We start from the raw sequence: 15,220 nt of genomic DNA, 5'->3' as shown, positions 1-15,220 counted from the left end.
CAGTCCTTTGGGTAAAGATTTAAAATTACTGATCCAGTGTCTTTAATGGTTATAGTTCCATTCAAGTTTTCTGTTCCTCCTGGAGTTAATTCTGGAAAGTTACATTATACCAGGAGTTTATCCATTTCAACCACGTCTTCAGATTTATTGGCAGAAGTTAGCATGGTCCCCTTGCTCCCGTGTCCATCTCTGCTGACCCCGCGGTCGGCCCTTTCATTCCTGATGCTGCTTATTTGTGATTCCCATTTCATTTTCTCCGTCACTCCCACCAGAACTTGTCAATTTAATCAGTCATTTCAAAGAATTCATTTTCAACTACAGTCTCCATTTTTTTTTTTTTGAAATTTATTTATGTCTGCTCCTTTTGTATGTGTTTTCTTTCCTGTCTTTAGGACAACTCTGTTCTCTTGCTAACGTCTTAAATTGAATGTTTGCTTTTCAGCCTTATTTTCTATTATGTGCATTTAGGGCTATAAATGACCCCCAGCATGGTATTAGCTGCAACTCACATTCGTGATAGGTAGCATCTTCGGTATTTTCAGTTCTAAGCATTTCCTAATTTCTGTTATGATTTCTTTTTGACCCGTGAGTTGGTGTTTTTTAATTTCCAAACATAAGGGCTTGTGGTTCTCTTTTTACCAATTCCTAACAAATGGCATTGTGGTAAGAAAAGGAAGTCTGGTTGGCATTTATTTGTTCATTGGAGACTTGCTTTACAGGCTCGTACGTGGTCAGTCTGAATAGACATTCCACATATGTTTGAAATAATGTGTCTTCTGCATCTGTTTTGCGGAGATCTGTTTATGTCCAGTGAACCAAGCTTGCTAATTGTGTTGTTCACATTTTGGTTTTCTTGACTGGTTTTCGTCTGCCTGTCTGCTGGATTTAAGAAAGATGTGTCAAAATCTCCCACTATGATGGTGCATTTATTCCTGTCTCCTTCCAGTTCTGTCCATTTTTACGTTATACGCTTTAAAGCTATTTTACTAAATATATTTAAATCATTGCGTCCTTTATCATCGCACAGTAACTTTCTCTGTATTCAGTTACGTATGGATATTGAAGGTGTTCCCGCAGCCTTCGTCCTGCCGGGGTCGGTCTTCATCCGACGTTCAGCCTTCCTCTTAGGTTCCAGATGTGTCTTTTATAAACAGCGTAAGGCTGGACGTTGTTATTACTTCTGTCTAGTCCAGCAGCCTGTGTTTTAAGTGGAAACTTTGGTCACTTGCAGTGGTTGGATTAGTTTTTTCTGGGTCATTTCTGCCATCTTATTTTGATGTTTGTTTGCCCTACTTCCTGTGGCTCGTTCTCTCTTCTTGCCATCTCCCGATGTGGCTGAGGTCCCCGCCTTCCAAGTGTTCCCTCTGCTGAGTCCAAAGATGTACTTCCTCTGTCCTTTTCTTTCAGCAGTGATCCTTAAAAATTTGAACGTGTATCCTTAACACAGTCAGCATCCTCACCCTCCCATAAAACCACGGCCTAGACTGCTTTAGCCCCTAATAGGGTCACCCTATTAAATACAGGACGCCCATTTGTGCATTCTTGTACTAAAACATTTCTTATTTATCAGAAATTCAGACTTAACTGGGGTCCTGAATGTTTATTTTCTAAGCCTGGCAGCCCCAGCTGCAGTGCCCTCCTCTGGGTTATGTGCCGTCACTGACCAGTATTTTTATTTCCCCATTTCTTTAATTTCACTAATTAGACATCATTATTCTTATTACATGCAGTCCCTCCTTATTTGGACTTTCCTGCAGTTGGGCCATTTTCTTTGCTCATTATTCCTTCTCATTTCTCAGTCTGTCTTCCAGGGTCATTTTCATTCTGCCTTAAGCAGGTCCTACAGAATTTCCTTTGGGAAGGGACTCACGGTCAGCTTCTGCAGTGTGTGTCTTTATTTCACTCTTCTTCTCGAATGGCAGCTTCATTGGGCACATTATTCTCCACACACTGAAGACACCGAGTGCCATCTGTGCACTCGTGTTGCTGTTGAGAAGCTGGCGTGTCACTGCCATCCCTTGAAGATTATCTGTCTGCTTCCTCTAGCTGCTCGTGCAATTTCTTGGTTGTCTTTGGTGTTCTGCAGTTTCACTCTGATGTATCTAGGTGTGGATTTCTGCTTTTGTTTTCCCTGCTTGGGTCTCATTCCCTTCCTAAATCTGCAGATCAAGGCCTTTTATCAATTCCGGGGAGTGCGCAGGCATCGTCTCCTGTGACGTGGCCACCCCTCTGTTCTGTTCTCTCAGGAACTGAGTGGCCATGTGGAGACCACCTCCCTCCATCTGCCCCTGGACTCTGGGCTGCATTCCGGGTAATTTCTTCGTCTGTACCTTTCAGGTTATTAATTTCCTCCTTGGCTGGTCTCATTGAGTTCCTAACTTCTGCTATTATGCTTTCATTTCTAAGAGCTCTGTTTGGCTCTCTTCCAGATCTTCCAGGTCAGGGTCAGTCATCTCTGGTTCTTTCATTTCACTTTGAATACATATTCAACATGCTTACTTTATAATTTATAACTGATAATTTCAATATTTGTGGTGTTTAAGGATATAAACCTACACTTTTTAATAAGCTTATTATTTTTGGATAGTTTTAGATTTACTGAAGAGTTGCAAGATAGTACCCAATTTCCTGTGTACCCCCAGAAAATGTCCTCTATTTTAACATCTTACATTAGTACGAGTCGTTTGTCACATCCTGGAAACCAGCATTGGTTCATTGCTACTCACTAAACTCCAGAATGTGTTTGAATATTGCACATCTGCCTCTTTTCTGTCTCAGGGTTGATAGAGTTTGGTATGTTGTCCCCTCAAAGCACATGCTCGTGTCAAAGTCTGACTCCCAAGTGGCAGTGTCGGGAGGCATTTGGGATATGGGGTAGATCCTTCATGAACGAATTAATGCCCTCCAGGGTGTGGGGCATGATAGCGAGTGAGTTCACTCTGTTAGTTCCTGTGAGAGCTGGTTGTTTAAAGGACTCAGGCACCTTGTCCCTCTCCCTCTTTCTCCCCCTCGCAACAAGTCATCACACTGGCTCACTTCTGTGTTGTGTGATTGTTTCGATTGCGAACCCCTGTTTCTTGGAACTTAGGCAGCACTTGCAGCAGCCTGGTTGGGGATGTGGCCCCACAACCTGCAGTCACTCTGTGGAGCCTGCCCTGTGCAGAGCAGTGTCTGCTTGCAGGGAACAGAACCAGGCAAACTTGGGATGACTTTGTCCTTTAATGTCTGCCCTTACTGATTCTGTCTTTGGGCACATTGGTCTGCATGAGTCTGTTCTCCCTAGGTCATCCTGCGTGGCCATTCCAGCCCTAGCCTGCACAGCCCATGGTCTGACCCCAGGGTATCTGGGGACACTGGTGCTCACTGGCCTCCCTGTCAGCTCCAGCTGTGTCCTAGAACCAGCAAACCTCCCCTGCTTTTGTAGCCTTGTCCAGTTATTTAAAGTGTTTAAAATTATTGTTGTGTTTTTATGATCTATTTCAATCAACCATTTTTAATTTTTGTGCTGCAGATATTCTGCTTTGCCCTGTTGCCCTATAATGTACTTGTGAATGTATTCCCTGTTGTTATCTGCTGCCAGGACTGAGCGGGGAACTTGGTGCCAAGTCCCCATCTATGACAGAGCTGCTCACTTCCTCCTGCCATTTAGCTCCCCCCCAAATTATTGGAAGAAAGCCAAGATCAGGAGATGTTGAATCATTCTCATTTACAAGAGCAAGTTTATGACAGTGACATTTCCAAACACTGATACCATTTCCCCTAATGCAACCCTGTGGCATGAAGAATAGACACCAAGCTGAGTTCTTGTGCACCAGCCCACTCCCGGGACTGTCCTCGATTGCAGGAGCCCACAGATACACCTGAACATCTCCTAAACTGCCTAAAGAAAATAGTTTCACTTTGGTAAAATAAAAATATATATAGTAAATGCCAAAGCCACATCTGGCTTTTTAAAGTTATCCCCTCTCTGGGCAGATGCTCTCCACGGCCACTGCGGGCAGGAAGCGGTTGCCATCTGTGAGCTCACTGTAACACTCGAGCGGGTTATATTAACACACTTCATATTTGCTCTTTTTTTTCCAGCTCGATCCTCTCCCAGAAAAGGTTTTACAGCAAAGACCCAATGCCAATGCTGTGCGGTCCATGGAGAAAGTCGTAGAAATCCACAGTGAGTGGTTGAGGGCTCCTGGGGCAGGACCCCCCCTGCACCCGTGCCTTCCCCCAGGCCTGCGTGACAAGGCCTCGCATTCAGCTGGCGTCTGACGGGCCGGTGGAGACTCATTTAGCCCCAATTGGTTTTCCATAGCCTATGGGGTGGTATCATCACCTCCTTTTTATAGGTCAACAGAATTGAGGCTCAGACAGTCTCAGTGTGAAGTCACTTGCCCTAAGTCCCCAGCAAGTGAGGGTGGGCCTGGCTGTGAGCCTGTATCTTGGAGTCTGGTCTTGTCCCTGGACCAGAGAAGTCCACCTCCTCAGTACAGGGAGACCCAAACAGAGTGCAGGCCCCCATATCCTAGCACTCCTCTCAAGCAGCAGGGCCTGGAGGCAGGGATTGGCACACAGCCAGGTGACTCCTAGCAACACACCAGTCTCAGGTGTACCTGCCACACCCTGTGCTCGTCACAAAGCCCATTTTGTCTTGGGCCTGTGAGATGACCCAAATGATTGAGACTATCCGTAAGCAGGTGAAAAGCAGAAGTCTGCTTCTGTTTCTCTGCATGGAGGCATTTAGGTTCTTGCCTCGAAGCCCTGACACTGTCATCAGGGTAGGCCCGCCCTGTGTGCATACCCCTCATGTTAAGCCTAATATGGTGACTTCCCCACCCCCAGCACCAGGCGACAGCCCCCCATACTCGCCTCCTGGCCTGCACCCCCACTCCTGCCATGCATGGAGGAGCTGTGTTGTTGAGGGCCAGACCCGACGGGAGCCCCCCATGCACAATCCTAGGTGGTCCTGCTTCCAGGAGGACTCTGTTCCACTAGCAATGGGAACATTTCCAAAGATGCCCAGTCTTGGTGTGAGTTCATAACTCTGGCCTCTGTCTCTTGAAAGAGGGGTGCTTTTAAGTCACGAGTGTCCCGGGGCATGCGGAGACCTTCCGGCCCGCAGTCCCTGAGCCGCCTTCCTCCCCCAGGCAAGTACTGGCGCTGCCTGCAGCGCGCGTCCCCCACGCTGGGGCACTCCCTGATCGAGGCTCAGAAGCGCGAGAAGGAAGAAGCCGAGACAGTCACCGCCATGGCCTCGCTGTCTGTGGGCGTGAAGCCTGCTGAGAAGAGGTGAGCGCCTGCCCTCCGCCCTCTGCCCTCTGCCCGGCGGGCACTTCTCTGCAGGCGGCCAGAATATTTACTGCTGACGCCCTGCCCAGAGCGCCGGGGCGGCCCTGCAGGGGGAGGGACATGTGCTGACGTCCCCATCCAACCCCAGAAAACAGGCCACTGTTTTCCAGCGTGGCCCACCCTGTCCTGTGTGAAGGCCTCTAGAAATGCTGGAAGAGCAGGTGGTCCTGAGCAGATGGCCCGGGTCCGCCTGCATGGGGGGCCGTGCAGCACAGGCCGGGGTGGGCGGGGGCCGCAGCAGCTCTGCGGACAAGGGCCACGCGCAGGCCGGGGACACTGCCTTTAACCCGCTGTTCGTTCCTTCCCTCCTCTGTTGTGCACCTGCCCCCCTCTCCTCCTCCTGGGGACGCCACAGACCCGACGAGGAGCCCATGGAAGAGGAGCCGCCCCTGTAGCATCTCCCTCGGTGCTGCTGTTCTCCTGTTTGTCTGTCTGTCTTGAAGCTCAGCCGAGACCCTTGCCCGTGTCACGCCTGCGCCTGCCGTGGTGCTCTCTCACGGTACAGGGACACCCGGCGTGCAGCAGCAGCAGCAGCGGGGAGCCTTTCTGCCACCCCAGGCCCACAGGTCTCAAGACGCACATGCACGTCTGGGCGTGGCAGCATCACGCGGAACACGGGACAGACGCCGGCGACGAGCAGACGCACGGACCGCGGAAGCCAAGCCAAGCACACTCTGGCGGGTCCCGCGAGGGAAGCCGCGGAGGAAAGAAGCCTGTGGCAGCTTGTGCCCAATTTAGTTGACATGAGGAAAAGAAAATAAAAATCAAAGATCTAATAACACAAAACAAACTTGATTAAAACTGGTGCTTAAAGTTTGATTATCATCCACGATTCCACAGTCTCCGTGTAAACCACTCGACTCATCTTGTAGCTTTTTTTTTTAAGAGAAAGTTTTCTATGGCTCTGGCCTGCCTCTGTGAACCGTAGCAGGGCGGTGGGGGCTCGCAGCTGGGAGAGGGACAGAGTGGACGGACCTCTGAAGAAACAAACCGGACAAAAAGAGATGTGAGCCTGGGGGCGTCGGCTTGAGTTTCTCAAAGCCATCGGAAGATGCAAGTTTGTGCCTTTTTTTTAATTGCTCTGGTGGATTTTTGTGGCTGGGTTTTCTGAAGTCTGAGGAACAATGCCTTAAGAAAAAATAAACAGCAGGAGTGGTTGGGCCAGCCTCCCGTGGCTGGTCGAGGCTGGCAGTGCCCGGTGCCTGGGCCGGCCTGAGCTACACGGCAGGCCCTGCCGCCGTCTCCGAGGGGCTGTGGCCCAGCTGTCCTCGTTTTGCTTTATTGCTGTTTAAGAAAAATGGAGGTAGTTCCAAAACAGTGGCAGATACTGTTGGGGGTTTTAAAGTCCAACAAATTTTAAACAAATCCAAAGTGTTCTTTTCTCATACGTCACCTAGCAATCGAGCATCTGCATTTGGCTGTAAGCATGTCGTAGGCACACCTGCAGTGTTGCGATCGGAATGCTTTTTATTAAAAGCAAGTAGCATGAAGTATTGCGTAAATCTTAGATATAAATAAATACATGTATAATATATATTCCAATGTATTCCAAGCTAAGAAACTTGATTCTTATGAAATCTTGATAAAATATTTATAATGCATTTATAGAAAAAATATATATATAATAAATGCAGATTGTGAAGGTCCCTGGCGAATGGATGACTTGCGCATTAGCTCTAAAGGTGCTTATGGAAAGGGATCTAGACTGACACGTATTTTGAGCTCCAGATTGGCCGGCTTTCAGATCGCCAACACGTTCGCCACTGAGCAACTACCCTACAAGTTTGTACTTTAATTTTAATTATTTTCTAACAAAACCCCTTCCGTCTCCAAGCCTCCGTGCACATATGTACCTAATGAGTTTTTATAGCCAAGAGTATAAATTTGTGTTGATTTTTTGTATGAATTTTTCACAAAAAGACCCTGAATAAGAATTGTTTTGTGAATTTTACATTTTTCCTCACCATTTAGCAGTTTTCTGAATGGTAACAATGTCTGAACCTTTTTTCTTTCTAATTTCTTGCTTGTACCTTTTTTTTTTTTAACTTTCAAAGGTTTGTTTCTATTATTTTTGCTTTTGTTTACTTTTGTACAGTGAGCGGTTTTCTGCAGAGCACGGAACTGTTGCCGTCAGTTTATTTTCAGAAAGTGCACATCGTGTGGGAAGAGGGGCGTGTGGTCTTTTCAGAGTGACATCAGTGACCATGTCTTTCCCAGTTCTGTCCCAGGAGCTGCGCGAGGAAGCCCAGGGGCTCTTACCTTCAGCACTAGTGGTGTTACCAGGGTGGTGTGTCATCCCCTCGTGGCAAGCGTGAGGAGGGTCCAGCCTCTGGCACTCTTGCCAGACCCCGTGGGCAGTCAGCATTAATGACACTCATGTTTAAATTTCTCTGGCCACGTGTCAAGATAGGATTCTAACTTCAGTGTCCAAAGACCTTTCCAGCATGTCAGCAACGCACGGGGCATAAGTGAGGCTCTTCCCCCATTCTGGGTTTTCCACGGCAGCCACACAGCCGGGGCTCTGGCTGGAAGCAGCTAGCCCTGGATTTTGGAACCTGTGCCTGCCAGGAACTGAGGGGCCCTTGCTGCCTGTCGAGCCTGCAGGAGAGTGCAGATTCCTGACCAGGACAGCCTGTCTTTGCTCTTTTTCTCTGTGACAGTAACTAACAGTCACTTTTTACTGGTAACTGATTCTCCAGCACTTGAAACCACCAATTTCATTCCAAAGTTTATCAAGTTGAAGCTTGTGGGCGGAAGTTCAGACACACCATGCTCAGGAGGGACCCCACGCCCCGTTTCTGAGTGTGTTTACAGGGTAGGCTCTGAAAGAGATACTGGCTCAGCCAGACTTTTGTCTGAGACAGTGGTTTCAGCACAGGACAGAGAGGTCTTGGGACTTGTTTCTTTCCCCTCCCTACTGGCTACTGTTTCCTCCCAAGCCCGAGTAGGCGCCAGAGCTGGCATGTAGGGGCCAGCTCGTCCCATTACCCACGCGAGGCTCGGTGGCACTTCTGGCCCCCTGGGCCCCGTTCCCCACAGGGCCCTACAGAGACCCACCCCGCCCTCTCAGGCTGCCATGGCACACAGGGAGGGACACATCATCTCACTTTTACAGATGAGGGGACAGCGTGGACACGCGGTGGCCAGGTTATCACTGGAGGGCCTCATTCTAATGGCCCCGAGGGGAGCCGGCCTGTGTGCAGCCTGGCGGGGCAAGCGTGCTCGCCCTGCAGCTCGCTCCAGCTTCACAGACGTGCTGCAAGCGTCACCGTGTAGCCTTTTCTTTTCCCTGAAGACACACTCAGCCTTCGCCGCGGCCAGCGGCCAGGCAGAGGGGCTGTGGCCAGGACCGCACCAGGGAGGTCCTTTCATGCGCTTCCCTCTCAGGTCCTTGGACCTTTAGCCTTTTTCTTCCTTTGCAAAGGCCTTGGGGACCCTGGCCAGGGAGTCAGTGAGCACTTTATATCCCTTCGTGGGAGACCCCGATGACGCCACCGGGACTCGTGGTGTCCACCTTGGCCTGCGGCTTCCAGCTGCGCCACCACGTGCCCATGCCCACCAGCAGGCCACCGTCCCAGGAGGCCGCGCTCGCTGGGACCGGCCGCCCCTCCCCGGCGTCCCGTGTCTGGTGCGGGAGGGCCACTTTGTCAAAGTGTTTCTGTTTTTCTTTACTTCTTTTAAAGATCTGTTTCCAAGAGGAAGGACCTTTTTGTGATGGTCTGACACAAAAGCAAGTCTGGTTTTTTGCAGCAGCAGCAGCAGCGATGGCCTTTGTTGTTCTTGTTTTTGATCAGAACATTCCTCCTTTGCTGGTCACGGCCACGTGGTCATTCCATTGTTCTTTTTGTAGACTTCGGGCCCACGAGTTTCACGGGCATTGATACATATATAAATATATAGATATAAATATATATGAATATATTTTTTTAAGTTTCCTACACCTGGAGGTTGCATGGACTGTACGACGGCATGTCTTTACATTGTACACAGATTTTGCACGCCAAACTTGGCAGCTTTGGGGAAGAAGAAAAATGCCTTTTTTTCCCCCTCTCATGATATTTGCAGATACAAAAGATGGGAATTTTTCTGTAAAACAAAACAAAACCTTGAAGGAGAGGAGCGGGGGAGTAGGCATCTTATTGAATTTATTACTAAGAAATTGTACTTTTTATTGTAAGAAAAATGAGGACTACTTAAACATTTGTCATATTAAGAAAAAAAGTTTATCTAGCACTTGTGACATACCAATAATAGGGTTTATTGTATTTATGTGGAAACAGTGTTTTAGGGAAACTACGCAGAATTCAGAGTGAACTGCCCGTCTCTCTCGAGTTGATTTGGAGGAGTTTTGTTTTGTTTGTTTTGTTTTGTTTCCTTTTATCTTCCGCAGGGCCAGGCGAGCGCCGCCCGCTGTCCCTGGCCTTGGGACCGTTTATCTGATTGAGAACCGGGTGGGCTCGGAAGAGCCCCCTTTTCCGCACAGCTGTGTTGACTTTTTAATTACTTTTAGATGATGTGTGGCTAAGATTTCACTTTAAACTAAGCAGTCGTGAACTGTGCGAGCACTGTGGTTTAAGATTCTATTTGCATCGAAAGGAAGCCATTTCTTCACTGTAATGAAGCCGAGCCCCTCTCTGCTCGGCCTCCCTTGTCTCTGACATTGATTAAAAGTCTCCTATTGAAAGCAAAAGAAAGCGAACAGTTTTTGTTTGTTTTTTTGGTGTGTGTGCTCCATAGTGGAGGCGCTATTTCCCAGTTTATGAGGATGACAAACTCATATGATATATACACATAAAGGGGGGCTGAACCATGTGCACCCAAGAGCTCACGACAGACACGTGGTAGAGAGCAGTCGTGATGTCATAGCCTCCTCGATGCCTGTCCGCGCCCAGCGTGGGCTCCGCACGGGTCGCCACTACCAGTTCCTTCTGTAATTTAATCTGTTTTCTCTTGGATTGTCTGGACCTTTCCAGTGGTTCTTTTTTGGCTCAGTGGAGTTGGAGGTTTCGGTTTTCTCATTCTTGTTTCGTGTGGGTGGATTTTCATCGACCAGCAGTGTCGTCCTCTGACGGTCAGTTTCTATTTCCACTTCACCAGAGTCCAGTATTTGTACCCACCTGCACTTGTTACTCTTGTGGTGTAAATAAAGACTGCGTTAATTGCCCTCCCAGCTCTGGTCTCTGCCGTGCGCTCTCTTCCTTGTGTTGTTGGCTCTTGTGTGCCTGGGACCCTGAGGGACTGAACTGCCAGCACCCCTGTCCCGTTCAGTTGCTGGGTGGGAATCATTTGACCCCATGGGGAGGCCCCTTGGACCCAGACCCAGGGACAGCCCTGTCACCCTCTGCCTGTACAATCAGGTCCTGTGGGAGTGTCTTCATTTTAAGTGTCCAGTAATTTGAATCTGCACTGTTTTCTCCCCCAAAATGCTTTGCAAGCCATGGTGAGCTAGGGTGGGGACCATCTCACAGGTGAATGAGGCTGAAGGGAGAGGGGACAAGGGCCCTGGCTCAGCCCCCTGCCCACAGCCGGGCACACAGTCCCTCTGAGACTCCATCTGCACCTACCAACCATGGCCCCCTGACCCTCCAGAAGCCCACCACCACCCCCAAGTGACCACTCCACTTCCCTGGCAAGGCCACACCCCTTCTCAGGCCCCAGCATCCAGTGACTAATTAGCTGGGGGAGTGTAAGGCCCTGGCCACCTCTGTCCAGCTTGGGACAACTGTGTGCCCTTGTGCCCAGGCTCCCCCGAGAGCCCTCCTCTGTGAACACCTTGCAGACCAAGCTCCACCTCAGTCCCTTCCTAGGAGTCCAGCCCTCCATACCCAGGTTGCCCCTGAGCCCCAGAATGAGACAGCTGGAGCAGAGCCGCCCCCGTGACCTCCAGACTGCCCAACACCAGGCGTGCCCGCGGGCCTATGGACATAGGAAAGGCCTGGAGCTCGAAACCGCTGGGCCTGCAGCTGTGTTGCAGCCATAGCCGACGGGTACAGAGGACAGCAGAGAGGTCAGGATGCCACCGGAGCCTCTCCTGCTGAAGGCTGCTATGTATGAGGCCAGAGATTACCCAAAATCAGAGGCTCTCACTCTGCAGGACTTCTCATCTCTAAGACAGACTGGAAGGACAGGACCCTTGGCAGAGGGTATGTAGCTATAGGGGGGGCCCTGGGCAGCTGGTCCTCAGCCGCAGTGCAGTATAGGGTAGGGTTTTTGTGGCACATCTTTTGGGTCATATCTGAAAATTATTTTTTAAGGATTGTTACAAAGCATTAATTAACTTTTAAAATCATGCAATACGTCTACCGCATGAGGGAGAGAACATAGCAGACCGTGAAGACTGCGCACGTACCCACTTTTGCCTTAAATTCTTACAGATAAGATGTGGCAGACACAGCGTGGCTCGGGTCCCTCCCCTCCCCAGCAGCAGCCACCGTGCTGGGATGGGCGCGAGGACTTCTTGCCCACGTGTCTGCATTTGTGCTGCATCATTTTGTCCGTATGAAAGAGATCTTAGTGTACATTATGTATTTATAGCATGTCATGTTATGCTATTAGCATTTTTTGCTTCTTGCTTTTACCCCATGGCGTGTTGTTCACACTTACCACTCTGACACGTGTATCTCTAGGTCGCTCATTTGAAGTGCATGTAGCATTTTGTTACACGACTAGTGTGGTTATACAGCCCATTCCCCTTTTGAGAGGCAGGTAAGTTGGTGACGATTTTTCTCCAAATAGGTGTGAACTGCACACCAGTGTACGACCTAGAGCACCTTCGGGGTCCTGCTCTCCACGCGGCCAGCTCTGTGAGGTGGCAACAGTCAGCCTCCACAGTGACTGTCCCATTTTCATTCCCGCCAGCACTGACAGGTCACATCAGGAGTTGGGTTTCCCACGTTATCATGAAAACCTACTATTACTAGACATTTTAACTTCAGCCCATCTGGTAAGTGTGAGTAGGTTTTTGTCATTATTTCACTTTGTGTGTTTACTGGGTAAATGCATTAGTTATCTACTGCTGTGTAACAAATCACCTCAAAACGTGGCAGCTTCAAACAGCAGACGTTTATCAGCTGGGCTTTGTGGGTCAGGAGTCTGGGTGCCTCGGGCTCGTGGTCTTCCTTGAGCTTGCACTCAGATGGTCGGCTCAGATGGCTGTGGGGGTGCCGGGGAGGGGTCCCCCTCCACGCACACTCCATATGGCACCTCTACAGGGCTGCCTCACATGAGAGAGCAGCCCCAGAAAGCCGCCACAGTCTTTGTGACCTGATCCTGGCAGTGATGTCCCATCTGCTCTTCATGACCACAACTGATGGGGAGCCTGGGACACCAGCCCACTCTCTGGGAAGGGGATTCCCGAGAACACTGACTCCAGCAGGCAGGATCCTCAGGGCCATCTTGGGGCCGCGGCAGCCGTGTGAATCTAAGGGTGAAGCGAACCCCAGACATCTCATCACATCGTCTGTAAACATTTCAGTAGGTTTCCCTCAAAGACAAGGACTCTTCCCTCAGACATAACCTAATAGCTTATTGTGTTTTTAAAATGGGCAGTTCCATAATATGAACTACCCAGGCGGTGGTGCGATGTCTCCAGCTGTCTTGGTTTTTGTTTTGTTTGTTTGCTGGTTTTATTTTGGTCTTCATCAGGATTCAAACAAGGGCCTCACGTTTCACTCGACTGGCATGTCCCTGAGTCTCCTCCTAATCTGTGGGTTCACCTCCATTTTTATTCCTTGCAGAGCATTCGTGGGAAAAGTCAGCTCTGCCGCCCATCCCCGCTGTGTCCTTTACCCATTCCCCCTGCAGACATGGGGGAGGCGGGTGGACCTAGGCCACTGGCCGGTGCAGGCTCTGCCTCGGAGGCAGGGCTCACTTCTCTCTCAAGGGGCCACTGGACCTATCATCTCATGAGGGTTTGAAGACATGGTGCTTTCTCGCCACCCCTTCTGCATGAATTAGATATTTAAATGTATTTAAGTTGACAACAGGTAAGCAAGTGTTACTGAGCTTCTAGACCAAACACCTTCTTATAGAAGAAGGGACGCACTGAGAGGTTGTGACTGCAAACCGAAAAGCTCTCCTTTCAGCATCCCATTGATACGAAATCTTGCAACCAAGAATTTAAGGGTGGTAATATTATATGGTTTAAATGAACATAGGAGACGAAGTTTTATTTTTAAATGCACTTAATACAAATCCCATTTAAAATAAACTCTTTGGCAAATTAAACTATTCTCTTGATTTGAATTTAAAAGTAACAACATATTTTATTTGATGCAAGTTCCAACTCAGAAATTAAACTTGTATGAAAAATCGGAATAAATTTGGGATAAAAATGCGACATTTCAATTTTCACACAAAAACTAAAACGGGCGCGACGTTCTCGGTTTCTTAAAGTTGGGTTTGCCAGCTAAATTGTGATATAATTTAAGTACTTAGTGTCTTTTGAATCTGACTCTCATGAAACACAGATAATGTTGCAGATTATGAGGACCCAGAAAGTTCTTCTGCTGAGACCTTTTGGGTGCAGCTTTAGGGCATCAGATCCCCTGACACCTGCCTAACGTCAACCTGGATTCAACTGCTCTCTGAAGCCACCTTGAATCCCTGAGGGGCGGTTTGGACCTCAGAGTAACAGTGTTGAGGTTACTAATGGAGGCCCCTCAGAGGTTAGACAGTTGCCAGTGACTGGCAGTTAAATATGTGACAAAATGCTAGATGGTAACAAGCTAAATCTGCATGGGTGGACACACGTGGACGCTGGCCTGCCGCAGACATGTGCAGGACCCAGGGCAGGAGTTCGAATGGAGACCCCCGTGTCTAAGTGAAGTATGTAGAAGTTACGAGTCAAGCTGAAAAGTGTTTAGTGCGAGTGTCCCGCCCGCCTCCGCGGCAGCACCGGGAGGCCAGGCTGCAGCTGAGGTCCCCAACACTTGAGTTTCCTCCACCTCCTCCATCTTCTCATTCCTGCTGTGCAGGACCAGCCGCCCCTCTCCTGGCTGCTTCTACAGCCTTCTTGCCTGGCTGCCACCTGGACCCAGTGCAGCTCCCCTAGGACTTCCCAGCCACCAGCACACCCCTCTGGGCACAACATGGCCTCGAGACCACACCTAGCAGCAGGTGAGGCTGTGAGGTGCGGTATTCGCGGCAGACACCCCCATGTCCATGTGGGCACAGTCGTTCCGTTTCTACAGAAGAAAGGCAGCACGGGTCCTGAGATGCTAGCGTCTCTGCCACAGAACCCAAGCCACAGCTCTGCAAACCTCACCAGTACATGGAGATGATGACACCCAAGACCTCAGGCCCCAGGGGGTCAGCAGTGCACCTGAGCGGTACCTGTGCCAATAGAAGGGTACAAAAGTTCGCATGTGTGGCACCCGCACTTGGCTGGCATCGCGACTGCTGCACTCTAGCAGGTCAGAGGCTCTGGCCTCTGCCGCCATCAGACACGCGTGGGCCTCCCCAGGAGGGAAGGTGGCGCTCACAGCGCTGATGGTGCATTACACAGTCATAACTGGAAGGAGGCCACCAAGGAATGCCACACCGCCCGCTGGCAGTGTGACCTGCAGCTGGCAAACTCCTGGGGGAGTTAAAACTTGACAGCAGCTCGCTCCCACGTCTCAGCAGTGCTGGTAAAGGCTGCTTAGGCCTAATCATTCCAGAAATACCAAAAGGCACGTCAAAGAGCTGTTAGATAAGGGTGGACAGTAGGTTATAGAAATGAAAAATAACCTGGAGGATGACAGTTGCCGGCTCTCACGCAGCTTCAAGGTGCACTGTCCCTGCAGAGCGACAGAGAAGGGCCTCCCTGCCGACACCGCACGCCTGTCCTCTAACCCTGCCGTGCCGGGGAGGAGGCCGTGCTCGGGGCACACAAGGGGCG

General features: G+C 49.8%; 1 protein-coding gene across 11 annotated transcripts in view; it reads left to right on the top strand.

Moving 5' to 3' along the window:
* HDAC4 (histone deacetylase 4) overlaps positions 1–10,510 on the top strand; it is a 308,256-nt gene extending 297,746 nt beyond the window's left edge. For all 11 annotated transcript variants that reach the window (XM_063099194.1, XM_063099201.1, XM_063099228.1 and 8 more), the window contains 3 exons: positions 4,084–4,168; positions 5,139–5,280; positions 5,696–10,510. In XM_063099194.1, the coding sequence (XP_062955264.1) occupies positions 4,084–4,168; positions 5,139–5,280; positions 5,696–5,735 (267 nt within the window). In that variant the 3' untranslated portion in view covers positions 5,736–10,510. The remainder of the gene's footprint in view (positions 1–4,083; positions 4,169–5,138; positions 5,281–5,695) is intronic.
* Positions 10,511–15,220: the final 4,710 nt, after the last annotated feature.

Source organism: Cynocephalus volans, chromosome 1 (assembly GCF_027409185.1).
Source record: "Cynocephalus volans isolate mCynVol1 chromosome 1, mCynVol1.pri, whole genome shotgun sequence".
NCBI classification, from domain to species: Eukaryota; Metazoa; Chordata; class Mammalia; order Dermoptera; family Cynocephalidae; genus Cynocephalus; species Cynocephalus volans.
This window is presented reverse-complemented; position numbering and strand designations above follow the sequence as displayed.